This window comes from Ovis canadensis, chromosome 7 (assembly GCF_042477335.2).
Source record: "Ovis canadensis isolate MfBH-ARS-UI-01 breed Bighorn chromosome 7, ARS-UI_OviCan_v2, whole genome shotgun sequence".
Lineage (NCBI taxonomy): Eukaryota > Metazoa > Chordata > Mammalia > Artiodactyla > Bovidae > Ovis > Ovis canadensis.
This window is the reverse complement of record NC_091251.1, coordinates 92,557,391-92,576,805: the sequence shown is the minus strand read 5'-3', so window position 1 is coordinate 92,576,805 and position 19,415 is coordinate 92,557,391. Positions and strand designations below refer to the sequence as shown.

Below are 19,415 nucleotides of genomic sequence, written 5' to 3'. Positions count from 1 at the left end.
GCACTTGGAAGAAGGTCCTCCAGGACTGACACGGATCTCAGAGACAGAGGGTTACTCCTCTCATGGAGTGATTCAAGCCTGTATCAGGGAGCTTTGTGGTATAGCCTGAAACACCTGAGAAGGAGATACTGGCTGGCTGGTATGGGTTGTCCACGGTACTGGAAGATGGCTCTGTACATCTGGTTCTGAGCCCTCTGGGGAGGGGGCACTGACACTAGGTGCCTTTGGTAGGGATTGATGGAGCTGGTTCTGGGAATGTGGTAGCTGACTCTCAGCATCAGAGCAAGATACCATTCTGGGCATAGGGGGAAGGTCACTGACAGTAACAGCAGGCAAACAGGAAGAGTCCCTTGTCCGTCCTTTTTGCTTTTTATTCTCCCTCTCAGGCTTTTCTTGACAGCACTTTTCAGGAATCCAGCTAGAATGGGGAAATATCATCTGTAGATTCCAATCTCTAGCTCCATAGACAAAGCGTTAGGACTTAGAAAACAGTTGATATTCAGTATAAGCTATGTCAGCAGAGCTCTGCTAATAGCTTCTGTGGTGACAGGTGATATGTAGGAGGTGATAAATGATTGGTGTGATGCTGTCTGATATTTTCTGTTGTTTAATTTAGTTGTGGCTCACTACATTCTTCTCATGAGCCTGAATGGTTTGTGACCTAAGTGTAAGAAGCCCTGAATTAGCTGTGACTAAGAGTGAGTGGAAAATCATGGACGGAGGAGCCTGGTAGGCTGCCATCCATGGGGTCACAAAGAGTCGGACACGACTGAGCGACTTCACTTTCACATTCACTTTTCATTTTCATGCATTGGAGAAGGAAATGGCATCCCACTCTAGTGTTCTTGCCTAGAGAATCCCAGGGCCAGCAGAGCTTGGTGGGCTGCCGTCTATGGGATTGCACAGAGTCGGACAGGACTGAAGTGACTTAGCAGTAGCAGTAGCAAGAGCGAGTGGAGACAAGGTAAGATAGAGGTTTTGAGGAGTTGAAGTAGCTGCTGGGAATAGAAGAAAGAGTTAATTACTGATGCCGAGGAAGATTCTGACACTACTTGAAGTGCAGGTGATGACAGAGAGGAAGGGCTTTGGAGTGACACCAGTTCAATGTATTTAATGGTACAATAGTGACAAATACTGGTATGACTTAAAGATCCTTGGCAATGAAATTTTCTCTTGTTACCACATCTTATTTCTGATGAAATAACTCAATATAAGTTATTTTCCTCTTTATAATGCTTTGTTTCTAATAGTCCTCTTTCACCTCACACATTTCCATCTTAATATCCCCAAGTCTGTAGCAGATACCAAGGATATCATGTAGAGAGACATGGAAAGGAAATCTGGTCATTAGGATTTGACCTATATCAGAGATGCTTTCTGTTAGAAGTTTCATCCAGTATTCTTGGCTTCCAGGAGCTATCCATTAGTTCTGGCAAAGTATCTAGGAGTATCCAGGTGTTCTTGACATCGTAATGCCAGGAGTATTCTTATGCTCTACTGTCAACCCCATTTGTGTCCGTGTTGAGAATATTCAGGCCACCAGTGTATGTTCTGATGTGTCTCCAATTTTTTAAAATCTGTTGTTTTCAAAGGTTAAGGAAATTATTGATACCTTTAACTGAAAGTCAGCAAATGAAGAAAATTAGCTTTTACTTGAGTTAAAATTTGTGTTTCAACAGGTATGAAATAAGTCCATTCTAATTGTGATCTCTGAATCTTTTAGGGAACTGACTCTAGATTTAAATTCTTCAGTCTAATGTTCTCTAGAGAATTCAGCTAACTCACCATGCATGTAAAATATAGAATGGGATATATCTAAACACAGCCAAGGTGAGTCTCTTATGATTGAGAACATGATGCAGCTGGGCTAGGTGCAGGGAAGACTGCTGCTTCCATGCTGTGATTAGAGGCAACTGGGTTGTTGACTTGTCTCCAAATAACAGCCTCATTCCTATTACTCTGTCAACATAGCTGCCTTCCTTGGAATGTCCAGGGGTTTACTGCAGATAAGCGTGTGTTATAAAATACATCTTTGTCTGGATGGGGGTGGGGACTTCCAAAACTAATGAGTCCCTTAAGTGAGACTGACTTTGACTGCTCACCTCAAACAGAACGGGAGCTAGATAAGACGTCTGTAGAAGAGAAGGGGCGATGGAGCAAACTGAATAAAGAAACCAAAAAATGGTGAGTTTTGGGTGGGCTGTCCACATGCTTACTGAAGCTAGCAGAGGACCAGTCGACTTTGGGTGGAAGAGTAAATTGGGAGTCAGATGTCAATCTTTTTAATATGAAAAATGTCATGCCAGTGTACATGCTTAGAGAATAGTATATTAATGAGTCCTTGTATTAAAACAGGATTCAACAATTACCCATCTATGATGAATTTCCTTCATTTCTTTCTCTGTAAACCTGCTCTTCCCTTATCCCTTGCCCTTACGTAGATATGAGACAATCTCCGGAATTTTATTGATTCAAGCCTTGTCCCAATTGAAATCACTCTCTTTCTCTCCCTCTCTCCCCTACCCTCTCTGCCCCAACCACCCTATCCTAGATCTTCTTTCTATTTTCACTTCAGCATTGCAGCTTTGATGGGCCAGTTCTTCCAGGACACAGATCCATAAAGGTTATCCCTGCAACCCTCAACAGTTCAGAGGGAGGAGCCAGACCAGCAGTGCCTGATGTCCCGCCCTCTTCTGCCCTGAGCAGGTGGCTCCATAATGACAGTGGGTGAGGCCCTGGTACACTTCAGAGTCACTCCCCTGCTGCTCTGGTTTGGGGTGTGTCTGTTCATTTCTGGTCACTGTCAGGCCAGGCCCTCCCAGCACTTCTCTTCCCCAGAGTTGGTGATCCCCTTGAAGGTGACTGGCTGGGGCAGAAATGCAAAGGTTCCAGGCTGGCTCTCCTATAGCCTGCGATTTGGGGGCCAAAGACACATCACCCACATGAAGGTCAAGAAGCTCTTGATTTCCAGACCCCTCCCAGTGTTCACCTACACAGACCAGCGTTCCCTGCACCAGGACCAGCCTTATCTTCCTGATGACTGCTACTATCATGGTTATGTGGAGGGTGTTCCCAAGTCCCTGGTTGCCCTCAGTACCTGTTCTGGAGGTTTTCGAGGAGTACTACAGATAAATGATCTTGCTTATGAAATTGAACCAGTTAGGTCTTCTGCCACATTTGAACACTGGGTGTATAGAATAGACAGCGATGATACTCAGTTCCCACGTAAGAGATGTGGGTTAACAGAAGAGGAAATAGCACGCCAATTGGAGTTGCACAATTTCACTCTGAAGCAAAGTTCTTACACAGGCTGGTGGACCCACTTGCTGTTTCTTGAGCTGGTAGTGGTTGTGGACAATCTTCGATTCGTTCACTCGGGAAGCAATGTGTCAGTAGTACAAATTGAGATAGCTACTGTTGTCAATGTAATAAATAGCCTGTATCACCCTTTGGAAGTTGATGTAACTTTAACTGGGCTTGAAATCTGGACTGAAGGAAACCAAATTGCCACTGAAAACATGGATACAATGTTGGAGGATTTTGCTGTTTGGAAGTTTTTTAACCTTGATAACCGACTGCCGCATGATGCAGCCCATCTTTTTATAAAGAAATCCTTTGGCATTCAGCTTGGATTGGCCTATGTTGATGGAGTATGCCAGAATCCTCTTAATTGTGCAATTATTGTTTTCGAAGATGATAGTTTATTTGATACTGGGCTTATTGTTACCCATGAACTTGGTCATAATTTAGGTATGCTGCATGATACTGAATTTTGTGTGTGTGAATTTGAGTTTTGCATAATGTATCCTGCCAAAGCAGTAACGAGTAAATTCAGCAACTGCAGTTATGGTGAATTTTGGAACAATGTGATGAGGAATGGATTTTGTCTCATCTCTCCTCCAAATCCAGCGAATATCTTTAGGATAGAGTATTGTGGGAACCTAGTGGTCGAAGAAGGAGAGGAGTGTGACTGTGGAACCGTACAGCAATGTAAACATGATCACTGCTGTCTGCCGGATTGCACTCTGAAACCTGGAGCTGCTTGTGCTTTTGGGTCTTGCTGCAAAAACTGCAAGGTCAGGTCAACAGGGACTTTGTGCAGAAAACAGATCAATGCATGTGACCTTCCAGAGTGGTGCAATGGGGCATCGCATCAGTGCCCAGAAGATGTATATGTGCAGGATGGGATTCCCTGTAGTGACAGTGCCTACTGCTATAAAAAGAACTGTGTTAACCATGATGAACAGTGCAGGGAGATTTTTGGCAAAGATGCAAGGAGTGCATCTCAGAGTTGCTACAAAGAAATCAACACCCAAGGAAATCGATTTGGTCACTGTGGTATCAGAGACATAGAGTACATAAAATGTGAAGTCCCTGATATCCTGTGTGGGAGAGTTCAGTGTGAAAATGTGGAAGTAATTCCAAATCTGATGGAACATTCCACAGTGCATCAGTTTCAAGTCAATGACACCACTTGCTGGGGCACCGACTATCACATAGGAATGTCCATACCTGATGTCGGCCAGGTGAAAGATGGTACGATGTGTGGTCAAAAAAAGATCTGTGTTCACAGCAGGTGTGTCAGTATGGTTCCTGAGCCACAAGCCTGTCAGCCCGAGACCTGCCACATGAAGGGGGTTTGCAATAGTAAGCAAGAGTGCCACTGCAACCCTGGATGGGCACCTCCCTACTGCAAGGATAAAGGCAGTGGAGGTAGTAATAGTAGTGGCCCACCTGGTAATCCCCAAGGAGATGAGGAAGAAGAGGCAGACGAGGACGACGAGGCAGAACAGTCAGAGGAGACAAAAATGGTAGAGAACAGTCACATGTTACTGTGGCTTATTCCTTTGATTTGTTTATTTGTATGTTGCTTCCTTGTGTTTTGTAAGAAGCATAAAAAGGAAAAGCCAGAAATGAAGACGGAAGAGGAAACGGAAGAAGAGGATATGGAAGAAGAAAGTGACTAAGGCTCCTGATTCACTCACACACAAACAAGAAATCCCTAGTTTTTCTTTTAAATAGTAGAGGAGCATTAGGGGCATGTCTGACTGCTTCAGGAAAAATTTAAGGATCTCTCATGGCAGGATCATAAGCAGCAATATTTCACTGAAGGATTCCTATCGTGTTCTTAACTTACTCTTCAGTGTGTTAAACAATATTAAAAGTTCATTTTTTCCCTCTGGAAGTCATCTCTTTATGTTTCCTGAGCAAAGACATGGCAGTCACATTTGTAAGCTAATGTCTATCAGTTGTAAACTTCCTCCCACCTTTGTACTCTTAAAATGTCATGTCCAAGATGTGCCACTATATACCCTCTTTCTGTTTTGCCCACTCTTTTCTGGGGATCTGTGCCAAGGGGGGCCAGTGAAAGTAGCCTGGAATGATGGATGAAGAGCGAAGGGAGTTTACCCTTTTGTGTGCCAAAAGTTACTCCGTCATTTTGGTAGCCAAGCCTGGTTTTGGACTCCAGTTTTGTTGACTCTGTTAGAACCACCCTCATTCTTCATTAGAAGTACAAGCACCGGTTGACCAGTGATACTTTGAGAGGTCACCGTTGTAGCTCTGGGATTAGCAGTGTGGTTCTCCTCTGAGTGCTGGAGCACCAGCAGCAGCTGGTCACTTGCCCTCCTTAGAAGTCTTGGTCCCTGCTCTGCAGAGGACCGCCTAAAATCACCAGTACTTCAGTGAACCAACATCTTTCTTTTGTTCCCTTGGCCCTGTGGCTGCAAGGTGCTTTCAGTAGTTAGTTCATTGTGATAGTTTGAATTGTCCAGGGGCAGACACTAAATAAGAGTTTAAAGACAAAGGGTGGAGGAAGTTAGCTATACAGATGAGAAATAATACTACCATTTCAGCCTTGGCCAACGTGGCAGCAAGCTCTGGAATGAATATTATCTGACAGACTAGTCTTGAATTGGGCTAAAATGGACAGGTCTTCATGCTTTCTCCGTGCCCATTCACTGGATGTGGGTGCCCCAAGAAGACTAAGAGCTGGGCCGTGCACCTTGGCAATTTAGGCTGACCCCAAAGAGCTAATATCTGGAGGCTCTATGCTGATAATTCAGCAGCTGGTCAGCAAGACTTTCCTGGAAGGAGGATGAAGGTGGCTGATTTGGAAATTCCACAGTGTGACCTTAACATTGCTCGGATCAGCTTATCTTTCTATGTCTTAAAACAACTTCTCCGGGATTCTGGCAGGCACCTCTGCCTTTGGAGAACCACAGAAGAGGGAAGTTAGTGGGATGAAGCATGGACCCTACTACTGTGTTGGTTTTGGAGCTGAAGTTGATTGTTACTGCCTCTCTCCACTATGCCTTCAGGTTTCCCTCATCTCTAGAGAGCATTCTGATGATTTGGGTGGGATATTCACCCTGTGTCATTACCCAGGTCCTTATCTTTAAGGTCCCCGAACGTCTGATCACGTTGCCTTTCTCAGACTGGGATTGCTGAATCTATCCAGTCACAGTCACAGTAGAGCTGGAGGATAAGAAGAGGCACCTGAGACCACCTGGCTTCCACACACCTGCCCTACCTCCTATGATTAGGCTCAGCTATGCCCGTCAAGACTGTGCCCTCTTCTTGCTACTGTGCCCTCTTCTTGCTACTACAGTGATCTGTTAGGTAGGTAGAATAGGGAAAAAGAGTCCAAAATGGCGGTGGCTAAAAGACGAGGAAGGGAAAAGCCCGTGAAAATAGAACAAAAGAAGGTCCGAGGACCGGAGTGAAGACTTCAGGTAGAACAAACAGCACTCCTGGCTAAGCCCAATTTGCATAGGGCAGGCCCAGGTGGAGGAAAAACATATAAAAGGAAGAGCCAAAGCCTTGCTCTCTCTCTCTCTCTCTCTCTCTCTCTCTCTCTCTCTCTCTCTCTCTCTCTCTCTTTTTCTCTCCTGCGTGCATGCACTCTTTCTCTCTCTCCCTCCCTCTCTCTCTCCCACATGCTCCTCCACTCTCTTCTCTTCAAGTCTTTGGGTTGGCATGCCCTCACGCTTCAAGGATGTATTCTCCTGCTATCTTCTAAATAAAATAGAGCTGTAACACTGAATTGCCTAAGAGCTATAACAGTTTGTCCAAGACCCGAGAGCTGTGATGTGCCGAGGTCCGTCGCTCCAAATGTTTGTTGTGACGAGACAAAGAACCAAGGACATAACACTCGTGTGACAGATCCAAGGATCCCCAAATGCCCAGGTGGCAGCTTTTATTTCCATTGGGACTTTAGCTTTGTCCCAAGGCAAAAATATGACCCATTTGATGACTCTGCGGAGCCCAGCGTTGCAGGGGACAGGAAGTACAAAACACACCAGTGAGTCATAGGGAGGGATGGTAAGTGGTGCCCCTGCTACTTCCAGCCCCTGGTTGCCAGACCCTTGTCAAGGTCTCTGGTTTAGTGTGTACGGTCCATCCTGGGATGGCTCCTGTGTGAGAGATCCCCAGGGAGAGAGAACCAAGAGGCTATGGAGATTTATATATTTACCCTTTCCTCAGAAGAGGAAGTAAAGTCCCTGGGTGATATTGATTCTTCTTGAAATCTGGTGACTTCAACAGTATAATGGGAAATTAATCATGAGACATTATGATATAAATTTAATACGCCTTATGCTACACAGTAGAATAAGAGGAGAAAACAAGAAAAGACAAGAAATATGAATATAAAAATATACCAAAATAAGCAGGACATACTCATGACATATTCCAATCCTTGTTTCTATAACTGCTCATATGGTTGTAGCTGATATTTATGACCATCTTCTCTTACTACCCATTTTGTTCCTTTGTCTTCAGCAAGTACTTTATCTAATCATGGTTCTTTATCTGATGGGGGTAATCCAAACCTTTATTCCTGGAGGGTCTGGGCCAATCCAACCTGCCCTTGACCTTAATCACAGGGCATGGTAATACTGAGAGAATCCCTAAGATATTTCCTGTGTTCCAGACCTTCTCTTCTTTACCTTTACTGTGGAATAGTAGTCCAATTTCCCCTCATCACCCGAGTCATCACCATAGTTCCATTCATTGATTCAGAGGCATGGGAAACCAAATTGTCCAGGTGGCAGTCTTAACTTTCTGTTAATAAAATCAATGTAGGGTCTCCTGGTGGAAGCATTTCCTCCTCTAGGACTAAGACTTCGAGGCTAACAAAGTGTAAAATCATGAGAATAGGAAGCAGAAATTTTGCTAGTAGGTCACTAAGGTTAATAATGAGTGTGGTCAATTCCATTTCCACATTGATTTCTGGACCCTTGAATCCTGGGTGTGGAGAAATAGCACCATATATTTGACATTGATTCCGGGCATAAGCAGCCTTCTGAAGACCCTTGCTTCAATCCTGCAAGGTATGGCCACCTAGCTAGCACTATAACTGAGTCTTCAAAAGGTTGTCGTGTCAAGACAGCTGCTTCAGGATGGTGGGGAACATGGTAAGACCAGTGAATGCTATAAGGATGGATTTCTTGATCAATAGTAATGCTGTGTGGAATACCATGCTGATGGATAAGGCATTCTTTAAGTCCATGGATGGTATCTTTGGCACAAGTACTGGGTTAGGGTGTGGGAGGGGGAGGGGGGTGCAGATTACATCCAGAGTGTCTACTCCCGTAGGAATAAAATGCTTCACCTTGTATATTGGAAGCAGTCCAGTGTAATGAACCACCTTCTGATGCACACACTAGGAAGCTGTCTGATCACCCCAGGAAATATTGCCATATTGGAGGCTCAGTGTTGGTCTCTGCCACTGAAGACTGGGCAGTTAGTGGTGGCTATAGCCTGGTCATTCTTGGTGAGTGGAAGTCAATGTGGCTGAGCCCACGTATCACTGTCAACTCTGCCCTGCCACCATGGCTACTTTGTTGGTGAGCCCGTTGGGTGATGATAGGTAGCTAGGGAAACAGGCCGATGGGTATCCACAGAATGAGTCATCCTATCCGCTTGGTTATTAGAATCCTCTGCTGACATAACCCTTTGGTGAGCATTCATGTGTGACACAAATACCTTCATGTTTTCTGACCAGAGAAGCCCGTCCATATACCTCTTTCCCATATTCCTTTGTCACCATTTTTCACATCATGTTCCTCGCATGTTCCTAAACCATTGGCCACAGCCCATGAGTTCGTAGATAATCACAGATCTGGCCATTTCTCCTTGCAAGCAGTGTGCACAATGAAGTGCACTCCCCAAAGTTCTGTGCACCCGGAGCATTTTCCTTCTTCACTGTGCTTCAGGAATGTCCCTGCAAAGGGTTGTAGTGTTGTAGCTCTTCATATACAGCTGGTCCACGCATATCATGCAGAACCATCTGTAAACCAGGCCTGGATCTTCTATTCCCCTGTCATTTGATTACAGGGAACTCCCCATGAGGCTCCCCTGCTCAGGCCTGACTTGTATATATCACTTCCATTTGTTGATGGAATGCTACTGTGCAGGCCCACTTTATGGTGTGGTGGCTCAGATAATACCCTATTCACGATGGGCAATTTGGTAAGCCCATCATCAAGCATTCGTTGTCTACTATGGCCCTATAATCTACCAAGACCTGTTCCTCAAAGAGAGTAGTTATCCAAAGGTGATGGCATAACCTTGCTCCACATTCTTAAAGGACCGCAGTGTGATTCACCTATAGGAGCCTGACAAAGTCTAAATGCTGTCCCTCCCTGCTGCAGAGATTTGAAGCAGCACTCCACGTGCTGGATCATATGGCCCAAGTGGCCGAGCAGTTTGCACAGCAGGCTGGACCTGGGGCAGAACCTTCTCTTCTGGGTCTCCTCAAATGTAGCACCTTTTCAGGCCACTTGGTAAATGGTTTGGAGTAACACACCAAATGAGGAATATGTTGCCTCCCAAATCTGAAGAGTCCCCTTGGGGATTGAGCTGCTTTCTTGGTTGTACGAGAGCCAGATACCACTTACTTTTTATCTTAGAAGTGATATCTTGACATGATCCAGACCACAGGTTCCCTAAAAATTTCCCTGAGGTAGAAATGAATTTTGGTCAGATTTATTTCCCTCTGATATACAAATGTCTTGCCAACGAGCCTCGGGTAGTTACTATAACTCACTCACTAAATGATAAATAGTATCATCAACATAATGGACCGGTAAAGTATCTTGTGGAGGGAAAGGTGATTGAGGTCCCTGCAAACTAAATTATGACGTGGGGCTGGGTGGTTGATAGGTCTGAGCGGGAGACAGTGCATGTGCATTGCAGGCCTTGCCAGTGAAAGTGAACTGCTTCCGGTGGGCCTCATGGACAGCAATGGAGAAAAAGGCATTCGCCACATCAGTCACTACATACCAGGTACCAGGGGGTTTGTGAATCTGCTCAAGCAACAAAATCATATCTCATACCGCAGCTGCAGTTGGAGTCACTTCCTTAAGCTTACAGTGAAGTAATCCACTGTCATACTCCAAGATCCACCTGTCTCCACACAGGTCAGCTAGCGACGAATGAGAATGTGGTGTGAAGGACTGTGTCCTTCAAGTCCTTGATGGTGGCAGCAGTATGTGCAGTTCTTCCAGTGATGTGGTATTACTTCTGGTTTATTATTTTTCTAGGTAGAGACAGTACAGATGGCGTCCCCTTGGCCTTTTCTACCATAATAGCCCTCACTGCATAAGTGGGGAACCAATGTGAGGATTCCAGCCGCTAAATATATCTGTTCCTGTTACACAGTCTGCAACTAGGGAAGTAACCACAGGGTGGGTACAGAGAGGCCCAGGCCCTACTGTGAGATGGGCCTGAGATAAAGCTCCCTTGACTACCTGACCTCTGAAAGCACCTGCTCTAACTGGAGGGCCGCAGTGATGTTTTGAGTCTTCTGGAATCAGTCTCAGTATTGAGCTACTGTCTGGTAGTCTCCAGAAAGTACGATTATTTCCTTCCCCTCAATGTCCAGTTACCCTGTTAAAAGGCCACATGTCCCCCTGGGGAAAGCTGGGAGAAAAGTTTACTGTATAAATCTTCATTAGTCTGCCGGGGTCCTTCCTCAAGGGGACCTAACCTCCGATTCATTCAAGGGGTTTTGGGTCTCTAAACTGGCGCAACTCTGGGAATTGATTCAGTGGCTATGACTCATTTCCGGATTTGAGTCAAGTGACATTTGTTCGCTTGAATTTGAACTTTTCTACTTATTTAGCTCAAGAGAGAATTTCTGTTTCACTTGTAGGAACATCATGATTAACTCACCAGACCATAGGTTTGCATGAGCTGGTGTTGGAGAAGACTCTTGAGAGTCCCTTGGACTGCAAGGAGATCCAACCAGTCCATTCTGAAGGAGATCAGCCCTGGGATTTCTTTGGAAGGAATGATGCTAAAGCTGAAACTCCAGTACTTTGGCCAACCCATGCAAACAGTTGATTCACTGGAAAAGACTCTGATGCTAGGAGGGATTGGGGGCAGGAGGAGAAGGGGATGACAGAGGATGAGATGGCTGGCTGGCATCACTGACTCGATGGACATGAATCTGAGTGAACTCCGGGAGTTAGTATGGACAGGGAGGCCTGGTGTGCTGCGATTCATGGGGTTGCAAAGAGTCAGACACGACTGAGCGACTGAACTGAACTGAAGCCTCTGAGTCCCTTCTTCTACGTTAAACCAAGAGATGTTGGGCATTTCCAGTTGGCTCACAGTCAGCCTTTTGGTCCATGTTTCAGAGAACCAACCAACAAATTGTTAGAGCCCTTTTTGACACCCCAACCTGCAACATTAAATGGAGAATCTCAGCTTAGTGAGCCCATGTAAATAAACTCAGATCAATCCAACTTTATGATCCCTCTACCATTATCCTACATACTCAGTGTTCATTGTGACACATGTTTGCTTGATGTCTGCTTCTATGAATTAGAAAACTCAGATAGTTCTTTTGGAGTGTACTACACATCTTCATGGGTTACACATTGTATTTCACCTTTGCTGTTAAGTCACGTTACTCATGTCCAAGTCTTTGCGACCCAATGGACTGTAACGTGCCAGGCTCCTCTGTCTGTGGGATTTCCCAGGCAAGAATACTGGAGTGGGTTGCCATGCCCTTCTCCAGGGAACTTCCCTGTGTGTGTGTATGTGTATCCAAATCACTTTATAATACAAAGTAATACAGCATTATAAATCAACTGTACTTTAAAATCTAGGGGAAAAAAAACCCCAATTCTATACACAATAGATACATAAAACTAAAGAGATAGAAAGACAAGTTTATTACTCAAGAAAACCAAATGACAAGGAAAAAAGAACAGAGAAAAACTGCCAAAAAAAAAAAAAAAAAGGCCAGTAAGGAACAAAATGGCGACATGTACATGCCTATCAATAATCATTTTAAGTGTCAATGGGTTAAATGCTTCAATCAAAAGACATAGGGTTGGGTGCCGGGAGCCAGCATGAGGAATTCCACCCATGACAAGGTCATGAGGAAGGAAGCTGACATACGCAAGGTCGTGATCAGACTTCAGGAGTTCCCCCTGGCATTTCCTGAGCATGTACCCCCAAAACCAAAAATCTGCTGGTGTTTGTACTCTGCTTTTCCACTTTTCTGACATTCTCTGGAAAAAAGTCAACTCAGGGCTTTAGTCTTCTGCATTTGAAAGGGATGTTTCAGTTAAACCCCCTCTGATAACTCTCTAGCTTGCCTAACAGGTTCCCCAGACCTCTTACAGCTTGTGAATTGCTTACAGCCCCCCAACTGCAAGAGGCACAAAGCTTGAAAGCATCTTAAAGATACAGAGCCTTTTCTAAAGAGTTAAAAATTATATTGGTAGAGGGTTTTCACTGTTGATTCAATGACTGCTGCCAGGCCTCCATATTCTTTATCTTTTAGGCACCTGGGAGGATGTTAATCAATGTAAATGGGATACGGAAAAAGATATATAGTAGTTTCGATGTTAGCAACACTAGACTTTTGAGTTAATTACTTCTTTGTTATATATCACTGCACTCCTCTTGTGTCCTTGCTATGTAAGAATGTAACGTTATTTAGTGCTTTCTGAGAATGGCGCCAGACTTTGGGAAGATCAACACAAATAAGTCTTCTAGTTAACAAACCCTTATCAGAAAAAAGGCTGTAAAATGTTAATTGGCCCTTGTTAGCCAGAAGATGATGTAAATCACCTAAGACTTGTGTATACAATTAGGTATGCAGAGAGAAAAGCCTGGTTTTGATAAGAGTCTGGACCGCTAACGCTGCATAACTTTGTGTTACCCACTGATCTCCATGTTTTATCGAAAGTATAAAAGGCCTTCTGAACAATAGGGGCCAGAGCCAGTTGCTGGACTGGTTTCCCCCGTATCTCTCTCTTTTACCTCTTTACGTTAATTTCAGGCTGAATTCCCATCTGGGGCGTGGAGGCTCGCCAAGTCTACTTGCTTGCCATGGCTGTTAAGACCCGCGCGAAAGGGAGCCTAAGGCGAGGCACCCTTAGATATTCAAGCAAGCGCCGGTGGCCCAACATAGATGGTGCAAGTTCCTTGTCTGGAATTTTATTGGTCTTCCATGTAATCCAAGTTATTCAGCCCTCTTCCTCCACTTAATTTTCCTACTACACTGTTGTTTCTTAATCTAATCTTATATCAATCAATAAATAAGTCTTTCCTCGCCAACGCTGTCCACCCTTCGAATTCCCTGGATCCACCAGGGCTGGACCATGGCAGTTGGGCTTCCCTGGTAGCCCAGTAGTTAAGAATCTACCTGCTATTGCAGGGGACACAGGTTCAATCCCTGGTTCAGGAAGATCCCACTTGCCATGGAGCAACGAATGCTGTGCGCCACAACTACAGAGCCAGTGTTCTAGAGCACATGAGCCACAACTACTGAGCCCACACGCCAGAACTACTGAAGCCCGCATGCCTAAACCCAAGCTCCACAGCAAGAGAAGCCACCACAATGAGAAGTTCACACACCGCAACTCGAGTGTAGCTCCTGCTCACTGAAACTAGAGGAAGCCCATGCACAGCAGTGAAGACTCAGCACAGCTCCAAATAAGCAAATCTTAAAGACATAGGCGGCTAACTGGATTAAAAAAAACAAACAAGACCGATCTATATGCTGCCTACAAGAGACACACTTCAGATCTAAAGACACAGACTAAATGTGAGGAGATAGAAAAAGATATTTCATGCAAATGGAGATAGAAACCTCGGGTAATAATATTCATATCAGACAAAGCTGACTTTAAAACAAAGTTTATAATAAAATCAAAGAATAGCATTATATAATGATAAATCAGTACAAGAAGAGGATATAACATTCATTAACATAAGTGCAACTAAATGAGAGCACCCAAATATATAAAGAAAACATTCAAAGAATACATGGAGAAATTGACAATAGTACATTAATAGTAAGGGACTCTAACAGCCCCATTTAAATCAAGGAACAGATCATCCAGACAGAAAATTAATAAGGAAACAGTGCCCTTAAATGACACATTAGACCAGTTGCCCTTAATATATATATATGTGTATATATATTTATATATATGTATACACACACAGGAAATTCCATCCAAAATCAGCAGAATGTATTCTTTTCAAGTGCATATTGAGGATTCTTCCGGATAGATCACATACTAGACAACAAACCTCAACACGTTTAAGAGGATAGAAATTATATCAGCTCTTTTCCCCAGCACAATGGTATGAAACTAGAAATTAATTACAGAAAGAAAAATGGGGAAAACACAAACACATCAGAACTAAATAAGCACACTACTAAAAACATAATGTGTCAATGAAGAAATAGAAACTCAGAAAATAGAAACTCAGAAAATACCTCAAGAAAAATGAAAATAAAACTAGAACTTTCAAAAGTCTATGGGATGCACTGAAGGCAATTTGAACAGGGATGTTTGTAGTGATACAGGCCTACCAAGCAAACAAGAAACATCTCAAATAACCATCCTAATTGACCATCTGAAGGAATTAGAAGAGAACAAACAAGGCCCAGTGTCAGCAAAAGGAAGGAAATAGTAGAGATCAGAGAGGAAATAAAGACCAGAACAAACAAACCACTAATAGAAAAGACCAATGAAGCAAAGAGCTAGATTTTTGAAAAGAAAAAGCAAATTGATAAGCTTTTAACCAGAAGAAAAGAGATAAAGGACCCAAATAAGCAAAATTAAAAATGCAGGTTGATAAAACCAGTATGACAGAAACTCAATCATAAGAGAATATTATGAACAGATATATGCCAGCAAACCAACAACCAAAGAAGACGTGAATAAATTTCTAGATATTAAATTTCTACAATATTCCAAGAAAGAATCAGGAAGAAACAGATAATCTGAACAGACTGATCACTGGTAGTAAAATCGAACTAGTAATCCAAAAACTCCCAGCAAACAAAAGTCCAACACTTGAAGCCTTCACAGGGGAATTCTAACAAACAAAGAATCTTTACCTATCCTCAAACTATTCCAAAAAATTAAAGAACACTGAAGAGAGTTCCAGATTTATTCTTCGAGGCCACCATTACCCTGACACCAAAACCAAAGGCACTACAGAAAAAGAATATTACAGGCCAATATCTCTGATGAATATAGATGCAAAAATCCTCTAGAAAATATTAGCCAACCGGGGGTCTCAGAAGTCTGAGCCAGTGGTTGGCAGTGGCAGCGGCAGTGAGCAGGTCTCAGCAGGCTTGCAGAATCCTGCAAAAATGTCTCTGTACCCGTCGCCTGAAGACCTGAAGGCAGACAAGGTGATGCAGGCTCAGGCTGCCTTTTCCGCAAACCCTGCCAACCCAGCGATTTTATCCGAAGCCTCTGCTGCTGTCTCTCCAGATGGAAATCTCTGTCCTAAACTATATCCAGAGTTCTCTCAGTACATGGGCCTGAGTTTAAATAAAAAGAAGAAATATGTACAAATAGGGCCATGGTTCCTGGAACACCAAGTCAGGGGCAGTTGATTGGCATGGACTTCCAGTCACTGGTGGTGACATGGGAATCTGCAGAGCAGGAATTATGTAAGGAATCTGGGAAGTCATCTTGTGTAAGGATTAGAACAGAAAAAAAAAAAAAATTGGGCTCAGGCTGAAATCCATAGACAATGGTGTGTTTGTTCAGCTTGTCCAGGCCTAGTCTAGGTCCTCCCTGGTGGGTCTGCGGTTTGGGAACCAGGCGCTGCAGATCAAGAACTGAGTGGGCTGGAGCTCAGATCAGGCACTCAGGGTGTTCAAACAGGCTTTTGGGGAGAAGATCACCATGACCATTCATGACAGGCCCTTTGAATGGACAATTACCTTGAATAAGGATAGGACTGGACAGGTCGACTTTGTCTTCAAAAAATGGAAAAATCACATCCATTGTGAAAGATAGTTCTTCAGCTAGAAATGGTCTTCTCTCAGAACACAACACCTGTGAGGTCAATGGACAGCATGTCATTGGACTGAAGGACTCTCGAATCGCAGATGTACTGTCCACAGCTGGAAATATAGTTAAGTATAGTTCTATTACAATCATGTCTGCTTTTATCTTTGGACACATTATTAAAAAGATGGTGCCAAGCAGAATGAAAAGCTTGCTGGATCACACCATTCCTCCAAGCATCATGAGAAGCTTGATGGATCACATCATTCCTGAGGTTTAAAATTCAGGGCACAGTGGAAACTTCCCAGAAGTTCACCTGTAAGTCTTCAGCAACTTGCCCTTATATTATGCACATGAAGCCTTCCAGGAGCCAGCGAGCATTTGCTGTGTGAGGACCTTCATGTCCACCAGTAGGGCTGGGAATCTTACTGTTCAATCTGGTATCTTGTTCAGACATCAAGATAGTTGTACTCTTATCCTGGTTTTACAGTTGAAAAAGACTTTCACAGACTAGTTTCTTTCCTGGGAACCTGATCCCAGGATCAAAATCACTGGGCTCCAAGATAACTGCAGATGGTGACTGCAGCCATGAAATTAAACGATGCTTGCTCCTTGGAAGAATAGCTATGACCAACCTAGACAGCATATTAAAAAGCGGAGACATTCCTTTGCCGACAAAGGTCCATCTAGTCAAAGCTATGGTTTTTCCAGTGGTCAGGTATGGATGTGAGAGTTGGACTGTAAAGAAAGCTGAGTGCTAAAGAACTGATGCTTTTGAAATGTGGTGTTGGAGAAGACTCTTGCGAGTTCCTTGGACTGCAAGGAGATCAAACCAGTCCATCCTAAGGGAAATCAGTCCTGAATATTCATTGGAAGGACTGATGCTGAAGCTCCAATACTTTGGTCACCTGATGCGAAGAACTGACTCATTGAAAAGACCCTGATGCTGGGAAAGAATGAAGACACGAGGAGAAGGGGATGATAGAGGATGAGATGGTTGGATGGTATCACCGACTGGATAGACATGAGTTTGAGTGAGCTCCAGGAGTTGGTGATGGACAGGGACGCCTGGCATGGTGCAGTCCATGGGGTCACAAAGAGTTGGACACAACTGAGTGATTGAACTGATCTAAACTGAATCTTTCACAAGCTTTGTGAGTGGAATGACTGATATAGGCTCAGCTCTGTGTTAGACCCATCACCTTCACCCTGGGTATCAAGAAGTGCTGTCGGATCCCTTTAGTTCTGTGGTGTATTTGCATTTTTACCGTGTCACTGTAGTACATTTATAATTACTTTTTTCAGTTCTGTGTGTCACACACCAATTACGTGACACTGGTTTTATTCCATGTAAGCATTATTAGAGAATGTGTGTAGCTGTAAGAGACTGTATCGATTATCATTACATTTTAACTACTTAATGTGCTTGAATTGTCACCTTAACTACGTTAAGCATCTAGAATAAAAGCCAAGATGTAATGATTGCTGCCTTTCTAAACCCAGATGCAGTTCTGCATTCAAAGGAGATGTACACAAGCTCCGCAGTCTGACGGTATTGAGGTTTTTTAGCAGCAGCAGCAGTCCTTGTGTAATGGGAACTTCTTCCTTATAATAGTAACTAGAATCATTTTCTGAGAAATGAAGCACTATATATTCAGTGTAAAAATTCTTGAACTAAATAAGATGAACCTTGGCTCCTTTTTTCAAGTGTAGATTAAGTTGGCTAAGACTTGATTGAGGCATTTACACGTTATGTAGCCTAGTCTCAGGACATTGTTCTGCTCATCTGTTCCATTTCCTGCCTCCTCCCTGCTCACAGAATGACAGTGGTACATCATCCTGATTTTTTTTTTCCCTCTCCTTGGGTTTATGCCTATTCTATTTTAATTGAAAATGTATAAGTAAAGTTTAAAAAAATAAAATTCAACAATATGTAGAAAGGATTAAATACCATGATCAAGTGGGATTTAGTCCAGAGATGTGAGGATGAGTCAGCATTTGAAAAAAATCAATGTCATATACCACATTAACAAAAGGAAGGATAAAAAGCACATAATCATCTCCATAGACACAGAAAAAGGCATTTGACAAAATTCAACCTCATTCGGGATAAAAGCTTTCATCCAAGTGGGTACAAAAGGAATGTATCTCAACATAATAAAGGCCATTATGACAGACCCACACTAACATCATACACAATGTTGAAACTCTTTCTCTAAAATCAGGAACAAGACAGGGATACTCACTCTAACCAACTGTATTTAACACATCATTGCAAGTCTTTGCCATAGCAGTCAGATGAGAAAAAGAAATAAAAGTTATCCAAGAAAGAGTAACCTGTCACTATTTGCAGATGATATGGTAATATATGGAGAAAATCCTGAGGTCTCCAGCAAATAATGATTGAAACTAATTAATAAGTTCAATAGAGTTGTAGGATATAAGACTAATACACAGAAATCTGTTGCTTTTCTATACATTAATAATGAACTATCATGAAAACAAAGCAAAAAAACTCTTTCTGGACTCCCTATTCTGTCCCATTGATCTATATATCTTTTCTTATGCCAATACCATCAAGACTTCATGAATAGGTAGCATGGATGAATCTCCAAAAATATGCTGAGTGAAAGAAGCAATTCTCAAAAGAATGCATACTATTGAAATTTATGTGAGATTCTAGAATAGGCAATATTCTACAGTAATTGCATATTACATATTCTATTTGAATAAATATATAAATTTGACATGTAGTAAGTTTATTTTCATGCAGTTGAAATATTTTCTAATATCTCTCATGATTTGTCCTGTTACCCAAAAGTTATTTTAAGGCATGTTGATTTATGTTAAAATATTGTCAAAACAGGAGATGGCAAGATTGAACATCAACATTTTAGGAATCAGTGAACTAAAATGGAAAGGAATGGGAAAATTTAATTCAGATGACCATTATATCTACTATTGTGGGCAAGAATCCCTTAGAAGAAATGGAGTAGCCCTCATAGTCAACACAAGACTCTGAAATGCAGTACTTGGGTGCAATCTCAAAAATGACAGAACGATCTCAGTTCGTTTCCGAGGCAAAACATTAAATATCACAGTAATCCAAGTCTATGCCCCAACTACTAA

At 42.9% G+C, this 19,415-nt stretch overlaps 1 protein-coding gene and 1 pseudogene across 1 annotated transcript; both read left to right on the top strand.

Annotated features, from left to right (window-relative positions):
• Positions 1 to 2,395: 2,395 nt before the first annotated feature.
• Positions 2,396 to 5,185, top strand: ADAM20 (ADAM metallopeptidase domain 20). The gene is given in 3 exon segments (XM_069595159.1): positions 2,396 to 2,616; positions 2,619 to 2,721; positions 2,723 to 5,185. Coding segments are annotated over 3 exon segments (2,376 nt in total). The 5' UTR covers positions 2,396 to 2,588; the 3' UTR covers positions 4,968 to 5,185.
• Positions 5,186 to 15,637: 10,452 nt separating this feature from the next.
• On the top strand, positions 15,638 to 16,566 carry LOC138444246 (syntenin-1-like; annotated as a pseudogene).
• The last annotated feature ends 2,849 nt before the right edge of the window (positions 16,567 to 19,415 follow it).